Below are 15,739 nucleotides of genomic sequence, written 5' to 3' on the forward strand. Positions count from 1 at the left end.
GTATTTTAAAATCGATGTGAAATTTCACAGGGAGCCAATGGAGTGAAGATAAGATAGGGGTGATGTGCTCATATCTTCTGGTTCTAGTGAGGACTCTCGCGCTGCATTCTGGACTAGCTGAAGCTTATTTATGCATCTAGCTGAACAACCAGACAGTAAGGCGTTACAATAGTCCAACCTAGAGGTGATAAAAGCATGAACTAGTTTTTCTGCATCATTTAGCGACAAAATATCCCTTAACTTGGCAATATTTCTGAGGTGAAAAAATGCAATCCTGGTAATATTATCTACGTTGTCAACTATGTCACACTGACAGTGAGTAAGTAAATTAATGCCTGACCCATCTCGATGACAAACTTGATTTTTGTGTCAAATCACACACACACTCCATTTAATAAACCTCACTAAGGAGAATGTAGTGAGGTGATATTTAGTGAGGTGATATTAACCTCAGAGGTGTAACTATATCACACACACACACAAACACACTTCATTCAATAAACTTTATTCTCGGCCCCACATTCCAAAATGCTTCAGCTAAGATGGTAGCGTATTGTTAGTAACTCTGTGTGTGTGATTCACAGTACTGGAGTATGAGAGAGTTTACCTGGACAATCTGCCTTCTGCTGCCATGTACGAGCGGAGCTACATGCACCGTGATGTCATTACCCACCTCGCCTGCACCAAGTAGGTTCTGCCTGCAGCTCGAACAGGTCCCACAACTCAGAACCTCACCTCTCTGCATGAGGTAAACTGCAGGCGACTCTGGGTTTAAATTCTTTCTGCTTTCCTGACAGGACGGATTTCCTGATAACGGCAAGTCAGGATGGACACGTCAAGTTCTGGAAGAAGAAAGAAGACGAAGGGATCGAGTTTGTGAAGCACTTTCGCAGCCACCTGGGTGAGTGTCTGTTACAGCACTCGCTCCAAACTCTTCTCTCTCTCTCTCTCTCTCTCTCTCTCTTTCTCTCTCACACAAACACACAATCAATCTCTGATTCAATTAATGCGTGTAGGTGTGATCGAGTGTATTTCGGTCAGTGCTGAAGGAGCACTCCTGTGCACTGTGGGGGATGATCGGGCCATGAAGGTGTTTGATGTGGTGAATTTCGACATGATCAACATGCTGAAGCTGGGGTACGATCCTCACACACACACACACACACACACACACACACACAGCAGTGTTACCGCTGTTTATTAGGAGGTAAGACAATCAGTCCCCAGGTGTACACGCTCAGCTACAAAAATAAAGATCTAATCTGTTTGATTACAATAAAATCTCAGAGAAAGTTCTTAGATTTATAATGGTTACAGTACAGACCTCCACATGGTAAACTAACCGTGTCTGAATAGGGGGACTATAAGGAAAACCATAGATAGATTGAGTGAATGAAATAACCTTAAAAGCACCACTGTTCTGTAAATTTTTTAACTCTGTGTTTTGGTTCTGGTGCATCAGGTTCCACCCTGGTCAGTGTGAGTGGATCTATAACCCCGGAGACGCCATCAGCACAGTGGCCTGCTCTGAGAAGTCCTGTGGGAGGATCCACGTGTATGACGGCCGGGGCAGCAACACACCGCTGCACACCTTCGACAAGCTGCACTCGGCTCCTCTGTGTCATATCCGGCTGAACCCGCGCTTCCGTGTCATCGTGTCGGCCGACAGAGCCGGGATGCTGGAGTACTGGACTGGACTCCCGAGTGAGTTCAAATTCCCCAGGCAGGTGGAGTGGGAGTATAAAACCGACACAGACCTGTACGAGTTCGCCAAGTGTAAAACCTTTCCCACCAGCCTGGCCTTCTCACACGACGGGAAGAAGATGGCCGCCATCGCCGCCGACCGCAAAGTCCGCATCTTCCGCTTCCTGACCGGGAAACTCGCCCGCGTATTCGACGAGTCGCTGACCGTATGTCTGAGTTCTGCAACATTAAACACAGGGTGGTGTGTGTGTGTGTGTGTGTGTGTGTGTGTTGGTAATGTTCTAACGGGCACCGATCACGCAGACCGACTGACAGACAGACAGACAGACAGGTCCTGACTAAATTAATGAGAAATTATTTAACTTATTAAAATTTTAATGCTGTTTTGTTTGCGTGTGTGTGTGAGAGAGAAAGAGACACACAGCACTGATGATAAGACTTGAAACCTCACAGATTCTATCTTCATCATGTGAATCCTCTGTATTTTTACACGTGTGTGTGTGCAGATGTTCACAGAGCTGCAGCAGATGAGGCAGCAGCTACCGGACATGGAGTTTGGCCGCAGGATGGCGGTGGAGAGAGAGCTGGAGAAAGTGGACGCTATTCGACTGACCAACATTATCTTCGACGAGACGGGACACTTTGTTCTCTATGGAACCATGCTGGGCATCAAGGTCATCAACGTGGAGACCAACCGGTGAGTCATGTGAATCCTTCTACCAAACAGTGCGGTGAAGCATCAAGATAACTAAATATGCAGTCATTAAAAAAAAAATTGTGTCCGCGTGCACTTGTTTAGGTGTGTGAGGATTTTGGGGAAACAGGAGAACATCCGTGTGGTGCAGCTAAGTCTCTTCCAGGGCGTGGCTAAGACTCTGAAGGCGGCACCAACCATCGAGATGAAGGCGTCTGATAATCCCGCCCTCCAGAGTACCGAACCCGACCCCACCATCTTCTGCACCGCCTTCAAAAAGAACCGCTTCTACATGGTGAGAACCCACACTCTCAGGAAGCACACACACCCCTGCTGAAGATTTAATTTCAGAAATTAAAGACCTCACATTCGCCCCTCTCTGATCCCTCACTCAGAATATTACCTTTCTTTTTTCCTTCTTTTTTTTGCTCATTCTTTTTATATTCTTTTTTTATCTTGCTTTTATTAATCTCCTAAGCAAAATTTGTTATATTTTTATTTTATTTCTTTTTTTTTATTTTTATTGTTGTACTTTTTTTTCTTTCTCCATTTCTTTTTTTCCCACTCCTTTCTCTTTTCCACTACACTCTTTTTGCTTATATTGAGTGTGTCAGAGCCAGTGGGGTAGCGATTGTGTGTAGGTGGGCATGGTGTAAGAAATACAACTGCAGTCAGATGATTTTAAACACACACACTAATCATGAAGGTGAAGGTCAGTGCAGTGTGGAGCTTTCAGTATGATTGGACACATCTTTTACCTTTTCAACTCAATTCTGCTCAGCTCAGTCCCATGACTGCTGTTAAAGAGAAGCTACCAGCTGGAGTCCATCATCAAATTAAAAGACATTTCAGGACTTTAAGCCCCACTGCGTTTTAATCTAAAAGCTTTCCAGAAACCCAAAATAAATTAAACCTTGTTCTCCAAACCTTTTAGGTTTTCTCTTTTATAGATGTGTGTACAATTATTCCGCTACAGAAAATTACCTGGTGAAAGAATTGACCAATGGTCCAACACTGCCCTGAGCTACAGGATAAGTACAGGATCTTGAGTTCAGCCTGTGTTCAGTAAGCTCCTGAGGGTGGTGCAGTATGAGATGTAGAGTACAGTGTAATTCTTTTTCCCTGGTCTGTCTGCAGTTCACAAAGCGAGAGCCAGAGGACACCAAGAGCGCCGACTCGGACAGAGACGTCTTCAATGAGAAGCCGTCCAAAGAAGAGGTGATGGCCGCCACGCAGGCAGAAGGCCCGAAGAGGGTCTCGGACAGCGCCATCATCCACACCACTATGGGAGACATCCACCTAAAGCTGTGTCCTGTGGAGTACGTGCAGATCGTCCTGTAGGCTTTAACACAGACTGCTCACACTGCTGTGATTTTACCCTGACACACCTCTGCTCTGCTCCTTAGGTGCCCCAAAACTGTGGAGAATTTCTGTGTTCACAGCAGGAACGGCTACTACAACGGCCACGTATTTCATCGCGTCATCAAGGTGTGTATGCTTTCCTTAGGCTTGGAGCTGTGTAGTTAATGTGTGTGCTGTAGAGGATACAGAGGATACACCCTAGGGTCGAATCAAGAATCACTTTTAAGTTCTGGGTGTTCCCAGTCAGGTCACGCCGGGTCTTCTGAGCTTCTCATTCACCTGATAAACATCGCTCCGGTGGTCTTGAATAAAAAAATAAAAAAAACACTTTAAACACACACATCATGAAATTGTAGTGTGTCTGAAAGATGTAGGAGATTATATGTCCTTAAATGAATTAAACATTTGCTGCCTAGATATAGGTTTTATCATGACACATTGTAGTTACATCAAACAGGCAGACTGTGGCGCTGCTCCTCACCAGAGCTGAAATCACACACAGAATCATGTGATTAAGCTCAAGATGAGAGTCGAGCGTACCTCGGACACGCCTCAGATAAACTCGTGCATAACCCTCACTCAACTTCTGAACAGCACTGAAGTCTGCAGTAGCGTCTGAGTACTGGTGTGTGTGAGAGAGAGAGAGAGAGTGAGTGATGGATCTGTCTTCGTCTCCTCTGCAGGGGTTCATGATCCAGACCGGAGACCCCACAGGAACAGGGATGGGAGGAGAGAGCATCTGGGGCGGAGAGTTCGAGGATGAGTTTCACTTCAGTCTGAGACACGACCGGCCGTACACACTCAGCATGGCCAACGCTGGACCAGGAACCAACGGCTCCCAGTTTTTCATCACAGTGGTGCCCACGGTAAGTGTCTGAATCCTGGGTTAAATCCTACAATGTCCTCCTGCTGTTTACGAGCTCTCAGTACACGTGTACAGAAAGGTTAAGGAGAAAAACAAATGTGTAGCTCACTGGTGTGTCTGGTGAGTGTACAGTTGTGTTCAAAATAATAGCAGTGTGTTAAAAAAAGTAACTAAAGCTTCATATCCATATAATAACTTTTCATTTAAATCACACAAATTCATTGGACACCCTGCACATTCTATTCTAACTCACAACATGAAGAAAAGTGTGCTAAATATATTATTAGTTTACAGAAAGTGAAGAATAACAAATATTAGTCTGTTATCATAGCAGTGTTATCATATCTGTGCTGCATAAAGTCAACCAACTTCTGGCACATTTGAACAGGTATTCCAGCCCAAGAAACAGCATTTTTTTTGTCTCAGAATCAGCATTTTTATTGTCAGGCCACAAGTTTTCTATTGGATTAGGGTCTGGGGATTGGGCTGGACACTCCATAATGTCAATCTTGTTGGTCTAGAACCAAGATACTGCTCGCTTACTGGTGAGTTTGGGGTCGTTGTCGTTGAAACACCTATTTCAAGGGCATTTCCTCTTCAGCACAAGTCAACATGACCTCTTTAAGTATTCTGATGTACTCAAATTGATCCATGATTCCTGAAATGTGATAAATAGGCCCAACACCATAGTACGAGAAGCATTCCCATATCATGATGCTTGTGCCTCCATGCGTCACCGTCTTCACAGTGTACTGTGGCTTGAACTCAGTGTTTGGGGGCCTGACAAACTGTCTGCGGCCTCTAGACCCAAAAAGGACAATCTTGCTTTCATCAGTCCACAAAATATTGCACCATTTCTCTTTAGGCCAGTCAGCGTGTTCTTTGGTGAACTGTAACCTCTTCAGCACGTCTTTTTTTTTTTTTTTTTAAACAATGGGACTTTGTGGGGGCTTCTTGCCGATAGCTTGACTTGCCGTCTCCTAATAGTAACAGTACTGACAGGTTACTTTTGATGTTCTTTGAGACAATTTTTTGTTTAATGTAATGTTTTCTATTACTCCGCTACACCAAGGTAAAATATTTACTTTAAAGAAATATAATTTCTATCAAAAACAATTATTGATCTGTTTACTGATGTTGGACTGATATTATTTTAAACACTACTGTATGTAGCTAGTACTGTTACTTATCTTTATAAATAAATATGTTTTCATTGTTTAAGTGAATGTGTAAAATCTCCAAAGTCCGGTATATTCTGTTTGTGGGTATGGAAGAAATGAGTCAGCCTCCCCGGTTTCATACTACTTCCTTTGTCAGATTTAGGATCAAATCTGACTTATGAACCTGCTCCCAGAACAGAACTCGTTTATAAGTAGGGGATTACCTGTATTTCATTGCAATTCTAAACAACAATTCTTGTCAAATAATTGACTCTTACCACACGGGGCGCTGTGCTGTGTATGCACCACTTGCAGTATTATAGAGAAACAGCAAACATTCTGTATATAAATAAAAAATACATTTGGAAAACTTAATTTGAGTAAGTGTGACACATGAATCACGATACATTACTGTATAAATTTTTTTCACCCCCTAAGGGTGAGGAAGGAAAGGTGTACGGGACAGTGGTGAGACCAGCGATGCTCTACGGCTTAGAGACAGTGGCACTGAAGAAAAGACAGGAGGCAGAGCTGGAGGTAGCAGAGCTGAAGATGTTGAGGTTCTCTTTGGGAGTGACAAGGATGGATAGGATCAAGAATGAGTTCATCAGAGGGACAACCCATGTTAGATGTTTTGGAGATAAAGTCAGAGAGGCCAGATTGAGGTGGTTTGGACATGTTCAGAGGAGAGATGGTGAATATATCGGTAGAAGGATGCTGAGGTTGGAACTGCCAGGCAGGAGGTCTAGAGGAAGACCAAAGAGGAGATTTATGGATGCAGTGAGAGAGGACATGAAGTTAGTTGGTGTGAGAGAAGAGGATGCAGAGGATAGGGTTAGATGGAGGCAGATGATTCGCTGTGGCGACCCCTGAAAGGGAACAGACCAAAGACAAAGAAGAAGAAGAAGATCTACACATAACTTTGGTCTACACCTGAGCACTATTTAACAGTTTCAAAAATGGTGACCAGGCCACGCCCCCAAGCGGCGACACCAGTGGTGGAGCTCAAACCCGAATGGGTCACTGAAGTAACAGTCACAGAGTTTTCCCACTCTGCCCAGAAACAATGGTGCTCTAAGTATTTGATTTGCTGTTGTGTTTTTTGCAGCCATGGCTCGACAACAAGCACACAGTTTTCGGGCGAACCACCAAAGGCATGGAGGTGGTGCAGAGGATCTCCAACGTCAAGGTCAACCCAAAGACAGACAAACCATACGAGGACATCAGCATCATCAACATCACCATCAAGTAGAACATGCGCGCACAGACTGACTGTCCTGGTCCTGATTTTGTATTATATTATTAATAAAGATCTTTTTTTTTAAGCTGGATGTATAAAAGTGTGTAATTGAGACACTCAACTCGAGACATTTCCTCTGGTCTGTTTAATTAGATAACATTACAGATATTAAAAAAAAAAAAAAAACAGTTAACTTTACGTGTTCGGGTGCTCTGTGCTTGTTAAACTCCTGTGAGGAAGAAAAATCATTTACAAACTTGAGTGTTTTGAGAGTAAAGTAAGATTTACACATGCACTTTAATCTACACACATTACACAGCAAGAGAGAAATAAACACATGTACGCAAGAAACGAAACAGAACCGGGTTGGAGTATCCAGAACATCAACTCTGTATATGTAACAGGGTGGAGCTTAAACTGCGTGGAAGGCAAGCAGCCAGAGCCATGTGTGCGAGAGCAAACTCCGTGTGTGTGTGAACATGCTGTAGCAGGGTGAAGCAGCAGGAAGCGAGCTGTAGCGCTCTGTTTGAGGGTCGGTCGGTGATGCGGCTCTGTCTCAGTGCTGTATAAAGCGCATGCACTTGTTTACACGTCACCACACACCGCAGAGACGCATCATCATCATCATCAGTAAAACGCCTCAGAGACTCAGAAGCGCCTTTGTTTGTCTTTCAGAACATAAATACACCATAAATGTTTACTGTAACATGGTTTTCTCCTCCCGCATTCACACGCAAAGAAATGAATAAATAACAGAAATAAACTCACAGTTTCTTCAGAAAGCAGTTCTGACCAGGAGAAGAGCATCAACGCTGTAACCTCATCACATGATCACATGATGCTTCTGTAAACCAAAACGCCGGGCAGTTTTACAGCCTACAGCTGGCGGCAGCTCATTAGTGTACTTAATTATTTTTTTAAAAAACGAGAAGCCCGTGCATCACACAACACTTTCAACTTCTTCAAACGCTCTGAAGTAATGATGCAACTTTATGACTTTTATTATAAAGTCGTTCGGGAGTAAACGCACAGGACGATCACTCTGAAGCTAAAATGCTAAAAACCGGTGTAACGTTGCTGTAGCATTGGAGTTAGATTTGTTAGTTGTCGTGAGACTAGTTAATGACGGGACCTGATGGTTAAATGTGAGTTAGGGTGACACCAGGAGCTTCCTTGCATGCTTATTGCGCCTTGTTGACGCCTGATGCAGGTTCTCGTGTCGTACTCGAGTCTGTTAGGCCACGTCCAGAACCCCTGCAGCCACCAGCTGGCGCGAGAGCCAGTCCAGACCCTCGTGCAGACCCGTACCACTGCGAGCGTCGCAGCCCTGAATGTGCCAGCTCCGCCCACAGCACAGCTTATGGAGGCTCAGGAGCTCCGTCATCTCTTCCACTGCCACGGCACCGGGCACGTCCTGTGCAAACACACACACACACACGCGCATTAAGTCTCCTGCACTGGTCTTCTGAACCATCTACACTGGGAAGGTGTAAAAGTCCTAAAATCTTTTTTTAATATCCAAAATTATTCTCCCATTTGTACGTTTATTTCATGCAAGAATGATTAATATGAATTAGATTTACTTAAATTAATTTATTATATATTATTGTGTTGTTTTAAATGAATAGAATTTACGTTCTCTTGCTGTGAAGCCGAGGTGTGGTCTGGAGGCGGGGTTGATTTGTTGCTTGGCAACAGAGCTAACAATTCAATTCACTTTATAAAGTTAAAGACAAAAAAAAGAGATAAAATCCTGCAGCGTGCCGAGTTTAAGTGTGGTTTATAGTGAAGTTAAATGAAGAGGTTTCTGCAGGTTTGGGTTCAGACGCCCTGCTCTATTACACAGTATGAGTGCAGATCAATCCCTGCTATCCGTTATCACCCAGATGTGGATGGGTTCCCTGTTGAGTTTTGTTCATCTCAGGGTTTCTTCCTATCACCATCTCAGGGAGTTTTTTTGCCCTCGGCTTGTTCATCAGGGATGATCTCACAATCTCATTATAATCTGAAAAAAATTTTTCTCACTCTCACACACAGTTTTATTTTAATTTTGTGAAGCTGCTTTAAGACAATGACCGTTGTTAAAACCGCTATATAAATAAAATTGAGTTGAATGGAATAAAGCCTACAGCAGCACCTGTTTGTTGGCGAAGATGAGCAGCAGGGCGTCTCTCAGCTCTTTCTCGGTCAGCAGCTTGGCCAGCTCGCTGTGAGCCTCCATCAGTCTGTCTCTGTGACAGCTGTCAATCACAAACACCACCGCTGTGGAGCGCAACACGGAGAAATACAGCGCTGTCACATCCTGAGTGGGTCATACACACTGTGTGTGTGTGTGTGTGTGTGTGTGTGTGCAGCAGCAGCAGGAGGTTACCTTGTGTGTTCAGGTAGTAGTGCTTCCACAGCGGTCTCAGTTTGTGTTTCCCTCCAACGTCCCAGATGGTGAACTTCAGGTTTTTATACTCCACCGTTTCCACGTTAAACCCTGAAACAGAAACACGCGAGTTCCACGTGAGTGTGTTAAAGGCTGGGTTCTACCTCCAGGTCAGAGTTCTAGCATGTGGTTCCTCAGCGTGGTGCTACCTATAGTGGGGATGGGCTGCATGAACTCGTCCTGCTTCAACTTGAACAGGATGGTGGTCTTTCCTGCCCCGTCCAGCCCCAGCGTCACCACCCGGATCTCCATCTTGGGGCCGATGTGCACGCGGTTATCCTGAAACACAGGGCAGGTCAGTACCGGTTCTGTTCTTAAAACAAGAAGAGAACCATGTTCTCTGTACACAGGACCCACCAGGGGAGTAACCTTGAGCAGAACGTCACTCATGAGGGCGGTAAGGTCAGGATTCAGCACTGACGTTTTATTCAGTATTCTTTAGTATTCAGTACTTGTATGTGATTCAGTATCACCCTGTACTCCTCAGTGTGTTCTCACTATTTCTCTTTCACACTGTATATATCATTCTGTGCCTCTCTTTCAGCATTTATCTTGTATTTAGTATTTTGTCTCATGGACAGTGTTTAATATTTATCCAGTATTTTTCAGTATTTACCCAGAATTCAGTATTACGCCTTTATTCTGTTTTCAGTATTTAGTGTTTCAGTATTTTCCCAGTGTTTGCCAAAATACCTGTGCATACACACAGAGAGGAAACACAAGGTATAAACTGAAATACATGGTGTCATCTATTCAGTATTTCAGGGTTCACCTTGTGTGCCAGTATTAAGTTTTTTAGTGTTTACCCAGTGTTTCCCCTGAAACTAATGGCTATAGTCAGCCATTACTCAGTATTCATTCAGCACTCCAGTACTTGGTGGCTATTTACTCAGTATTTGTACCGAGCTGGCATTGAGTGTTTGCTCAGTATTGACCTTGGTGAATGTGACCGGGATGCCTGCATCCAGCTGGACGTGATCGGCCATTTCTGTGAACTGCTGCTGCTGTTTCTGCAGCGTCTCCAACAGCCTGTTAATCTCCTGCTTCGCCAGAACCACCCTGCAGTCATCCTGTGGGAGGGTCAAACATACACATAAACATAACCATCACTGCATCTGCAGTGTCTGCAGGTCATCAGGGGCCAGGGGTAGCTCAGTGGTTAAGGCATTAACCCTCAACTGCTCAGATGTATAATGAGATTAAAAAAAAGGAAGTCGCTCTGGATAAGAGCGTCTGCCAAATGCCTAAATGTAAATCAGGTGATCCGGGTCGTACCTGCTGCAGGGTCTTCTCACAGTGGAGACAGGCGCTGGACACCTGAGACAGCAGGATGGTCATGTCCTCCTGTTGCTGCCGGAGCCAGATGAGTCTCTCCCTGACGTGAGCGTCCACCACGCTGAGTGCCATCTCCTCCTGGCGGCACAGAGTCTCGTGGAGATCGGCGAAGTACGCCCGCACACACGACCGCGCGTTTTCCGCTGTGCCGGGAACCTCGGAGGAACACCAGGAGAACCTCGTATAGTCAGGTATCATGCTTATTTCAGGCGCAGTAGGTGATTTATTAATAACACAAAAATATATATGAAAATTTTGTTTTTTTCCAATTATATACTTTGTTCTGTGACAAATGTAAAATGCAAATTGGACTGTTTCATATACATAATTTAATTTACATATCTCACATTTGCATATTGGGCACTGATTGGCTCTTAGACTTTTGTTCTCAAAATAATAATTGTATAATCAGAAAAAAAACATTACAGAAACCGTACTTAGGTATACTTTATTTCTTAACATGCTCTGGATATGCAAATTAATCCACCATTAAACCAACAAGCCCCACCCCTTTTATGTAAATTGGTCTAAATTCTTGTGGTTTTCTGTAGCCTGCATTTGCATATCAGAAACTGGTTGGCTCTTATTTCATGACAAAACAACACTTTTGTCCAAAAAATACTTTAGGATGAGAAGGAGTTACTTAAAGGGTGACTTTAAATAAAATTTTTGAAAAAAACACAATTTGATTATGTAGGCTATAAACAAATCGTTTAACCCATTTAATGTTATTTGAACTGAACACTGAAGCGAGTAGCCTACAGAAACAAACACCATCATCATCAATTCATCATCATCATCATTTTTATTATTTTAGAGAATAGATTCATCTTAGTTTTTTAAGGTTCGATTTACCTCTGTCCACACAGCCAGATAAAACTGTGTGTGTGTGTGTGTGTGTGCACTTACATGTTCAGTATGAGCCATGCCCACGCCGTCCTCTACGATCTGCTCCCCCCCTTCGATCTGCTGCACGATGCCCACCAGCTTCCTGGAATACTCGGACACTTCCTCCGTGAAGGTGCGGATGCAGTGCGCCATGTCCAGGATCGACGCCCGGATCTGGTTGGCTTCGGCTTCCAGAACTGCATGCTGGGAAAAGACAGAAAGGGTTTGTACTCAACTCCACCTGCATCATCGCTCCACATAATCACCAGGGGGTTGAAATTAAACACTGCAAAAAATCTCGGAGGTATTTATTTTCTCGCGCAAAAACCTCAACAGAAGAGCGACGGTGATGACGTCATCGTGCTGATGTCATAATGCTGCGATTATTCAGTTGTTGTTCACGCCTGTGTGTTTCGTTGAAACAGATCCGTGTGTATTTTACATTTTCAGAACTTATTAACCGTTAATGTACATCGCGCGGTAAGCGTTCAGCAGTGTGGGACTGGATAGTTCAGGACAGTACCTTATGTCCTTGGTGCTTGCCGTACTCTTTGCAGACGCAGCACATGAGCGGGCCGGGCTGGCACCCCTCCTCCAGACACACGAACTCGATGGCGTGGACCTGGTGCTGAAGGCACAGCGTCTTCTCGTGCGGCTTGTCGGCCAGCGGGACGCGGCGGTGTTTGGCCAGCGTGCGGGTGGAGTGTGTGAGCTGAGAACACTCGGCACACAAGTGTGTGGCGCACACCGTGCAGTACACCGACGCAGTGTGGCTCTCGTCCTCGTCACACCGGATGATGCACTGCGGGGCACAACGTTTATCATCAACACACTAAGGGCTGGAATACAGCCAGGAACATTTTCAGGAACCCAGGAACCTTAGCACATGATTCTGGTTCTCTGTTTCATTCCAGTTTAGTTGTTTAATATTGGTGAGTGATGTTAATGAAAATTGTTAGGGTTTGGTCATGGAGAAACATGGCATACAGAGGAAGATCTGACCTCTCCCATCTCTCTCAGGGCTTCTTCTGACATCCCTGACTGATTGGAGGCGCCGTTCTGCAGCCGCTCCAGCAGCTCCAGCAGAGCGAAGTTCTTCTTCAAGCCCCACACACCCGAGTCTCCTGAGGGAGGGAGAGAGAGAGAGAGAGAGAGATCAGGGACACATTCTCACCAGAACATCTACAGCATCGGTCGACATGTTTCTGTCACTGCCAGTTGGTGTCTTGTGGGCGTGGTCAATATCAAAGAACTACAAGAGGATAAAACAATATGATATAATAAAATATAATAATAATTCTAAAAACCTGCATCTATGTGTTTTGGGGCGGAGCTTCAGCACAACTACGTAAATACTCATGACATCAACAGACTGACTCCACACACTTTAACTCTCACATAAACTATTCGATAATTTTTATTTTTAACCTGCTGCCTGTTAGACAAATTAACCTGCAACCTTTACTTGTATTTAATGACGATATATAATGTTTTGTGTCTGAGCGGTTGTGTAGAGGAAGAGGAGCGGAGTGCGGTGTTCACCCTGACCCAGCTCGGTGGCCTGTCTGTCGAAAGGACAGCGTACGGCTCGGCCATGAAGAGGGAGACGGGTTAAACAGTCGTGACACACGGTGTGACCACACAGCAGGAGCCGAGGAACTTTATCACCCTGCAGAGAGAACACGTCCTCACACACACCACACTCCAGCACCTGAGAGAGGGGGGGGGAAGGGGAGGGGGGGCGAAGGAAGGGAGAAAGGGAGGGAGGGAAAGAGATAGGGAGGGAGGAAGAGGGAGAGAGGGAGGGAGGAAGAGGGAGAGAGGAAGAGAGGGAGGAAGGGGAAGAGAGAGGAAGGGGGAGAGAGAGGAAGGGAGGGAGGGAGGAAGGGGGAGAGAGAGGAAGGGAGGGAGGGAGGAAGGGGGAGAGAGGGGGGAAGGAGAAGGAGGGAGGAAGGGGGAGAGAGGGAGGGAGGTAGGAAGGAGAGGGAGGGAGGAAGGAGAGGGAGGGAGAGAGAATCCTTTATACATATCCCATTCAGCTTTACCTCTGACTCTTCCAAAGCTCTGACACTGGAGACTCCTTCCATACATCATCTCCTTAGAGAGAAACCTGTTTATTTACCACATTACTATGTGTCAGAACGAGCGTATTAATATAAACCTGTTACAGAACCAATCAGGATCCATACTGAGGTCATTTCATTCGTCAGAACACAAGATCAAACAAAACTCATGGCTTTTAGAACAATTTTCCGGATAAATGTTTAAATTTCTCTTAAACCTGTTTCTCATTACATCACGTTGGAAATCTCACATTTATGAGCACGTTTTATATGTTTAAAACAAAATTTCTAATTATTTCCTGTATAAAATCTACTCAGGGTGGGGCTACGCGCAATATTAAGGCAATGATGTAATGTTATGGGGCGTGCCCAATTTACATTGTCGCGTATTTTCAGAGCTCTTTGCACTTTTAATCATCAGGTTAAGAAATGTTCTTCAGGCACGTGAACTCGTCTCTAACGGATTCACTTTTTTTGTCAGATATAAACTAAATGACCAGAAGTTCTGGATAATTCATGATAATAATAATATTACTTCATCATAATGCCTTCAGATTAATGCAGGTGTTCACTAAGTTAACACGACGTGTGCAGAATTAACACCATTAAACCCAGCTTTACACACGTTCATTTCCTCTGTTTACCTCAGAACTGCTACCTGAAAAGAACTACCATACAAATCAAATTTCAAATTCAAATTCAAATTTTATTTGTCACATATACAGTCATACACAGTACGATATGCAGTGAAATGCTTAGGCAACTGCTCGTGACCTAAAATAGAAGACTAACATCATTCACCTCAGAACTGCTACCCTGCTAACTACATACGGTAACATCATTCACCTCAGAACTGCTACCCTGCGAACTACATACGGTAACATCATTCACCTCAGCACTGCTACCCTGCTAACTACATACGGTAACATCATTCACCTCAGAACTGCTACCCTGCGAACTACATACGGTAACATCATTCACCTCAGCACTGCTACCCTGCTAACTACATACGGTAACATCATTCACCTCAGAACTGCTACCCTGCGAACTACATACGGTAACATCATTCACCTCAGCACTGCTACCCTGCTAACTACATACGGTAACATCATTCACCTCAGAACTTCTACCCTGCTAACTACATACGGTAACATCATTCACCTCAGAACTGCTACCCTGCTAACTACATACGGTAACATCATTCACCTCAGAACTGCTACCCTGCTAACTACATACGGTAACATCATTCACCTCAGAACTGCTACCCTGCTAACTACATACGGTAACATCAGTCCCTGGCATGTCGGATGTGCAGAGAATAAACGAGCCGTAAACGGATAGACTGGATGTCAGATCCATTCACACCTGCACTTTGATCCTGTTGTTCACCTGACTGTAATTCTTGTGCTTTTAAAAGACTTGATTTCAGTTAGCAAAGGCCGGTTAGAACCGATTTTTCTTCCTACCCGCATTACGCAGAGACCCGCCCCCTGCGCTCGGATTGGTTAGCGCTGTGCGCGTTCTGTGTTATGATAGGTCACGCGTTCACTCTCAGCCTTCTAAACCAATACCGATGCAGGAGACGAGAATAGGAATACAGGTAGGGAAAATGTACGGTTTAAACAAAACATTGCGACGTTGCCGAGCCCGATGGAAGCTATGGAAGCAATGCGCACAACGTGCACAAAATGTCCCTCGGTTGGATAAAAAGGTGATTATTTTAGAGCTCGTACCTTCACCGTGTTGCCCGCAGTTCCTCTGCCATGGCGGACACACGGCTCCATCGTGTGCTTACTGACACCGACAGCAGCAGCAGCAGCAGCCGCCATTCTGCGGCCTGGTCTCAAACCACCTCACCCTCACTGCAGCTGCGCACTATTGAGTGGGCGGGGCCAGCACAGCGCATACACCCTACAGAGTGCACTCCGACACTAACGTGGAGGTGTTGAGGACCCTGCCACTGTGATGCCGGCTCAGTTCAGGATAAATGTTTAATT

The 15,739-nt window shown here is 44.8% G+C and overlaps 2 protein-coding genes across 2 annotated transcripts in view; one reads left to right on the forward strand and one right to left on the reverse strand.

Moving 5' to 3' along the window:
• ppwd1 (peptidylprolyl isomerase domain and WD repeat containing 1) overlaps positions 1-7,110 on the forward strand; it is an 8,352-nt gene extending 1,242 nt beyond the window's left edge. Inside the window, exons 2-11 of the mRNA XM_053516006.1 lie at positions 585-687; positions 798-901; positions 1,017-1,137; positions 1,463-1,910; positions 2,211-2,401; positions 2,504-2,693; positions 3,536-3,717; positions 3,805-3,886; positions 4,444-4,626; positions 6,894-7,110. Of these exons, the coding sequence (XP_053371981.1) occupies positions 585-687; positions 798-901; positions 1,017-1,137; positions 1,463-1,910; positions 2,211-2,401; positions 2,504-2,693; positions 3,536-3,717; positions 3,805-3,886; positions 4,444-4,626; positions 6,894-7,037 (1,748 nt within the window). The 3' untranslated portion in view covers positions 7,038-7,110. The remainder of the gene's footprint in view (positions 1-584; positions 688-797; positions 902-1,016; positions 1,138-1,462; positions 1,911-2,210; positions 2,402-2,503; positions 2,694-3,535; positions 3,718-3,804; positions 3,887-4,443; positions 4,627-6,893) is intronic.
• An 837-nt stretch (positions 7,111-7,947) lies between these two features.
• trim23 (tripartite motif containing 23) lies at positions 7,948-15,617 on the reverse strand. The gene is made up of 11 exons (XM_053516007.1): positions 15,476-15,617; positions 13,228-13,390; positions 12,682-12,803; positions 12,203-12,481; positions 11,701-11,883; positions 10,732-10,947; positions 10,392-10,526; positions 9,606-9,735; positions 9,397-9,507; positions 9,163-9,287; positions 7,948-8,439 (listed from the first exon to the last, which is right to left on the reverse strand). The coding sequence occupies exons 1-11, from the start codon at positions 15,569-15,571 to the stop codon at positions 8,260-8,262; spliced, it is 1,740 nt and encodes a 579-aa protein (XP_053371982.1). The 5' UTR covers positions 15,572-15,617; the 3' UTR covers positions 7,948-8,259.
• Positions 15,618-15,739: the final 122 nt, after the last annotated feature.

Source organism: Clarias gariepinus, chromosome 17 (assembly GCF_024256425.1).
Source record: "Clarias gariepinus isolate MV-2021 ecotype Netherlands chromosome 17, CGAR_prim_01v2, whole genome shotgun sequence".
Lineage (NCBI taxonomy): Eukaryota > Metazoa > Chordata > Actinopteri > Siluriformes > Clariidae > Clarias > Clarias gariepinus.

Bases quoted from the DNA above. Each gene is read 5' to 3' on its own strand.
- trim23 (XM_053516007.1), bottom strand. From the start codon at position 15,571: ATGGCGGCTGCTGCTGCTGCTGCTGTCGGTGTCAGTAAGCACACGATG. The intron at 10,948-11,700 runs GTAAGTGCACAC...TGTTCCTCCGAG, and splicing joins GCATGGCTCATACTGAACAT to GTTCCCGGCACAGCGGAAAA. The intron at 9,736-10,391 runs GTCAATACTGAG...CCTGTGTTTCAG, and splicing joins TCCCGGTCACATTCACCAAG to GATAACCGCGTGCACATCGG.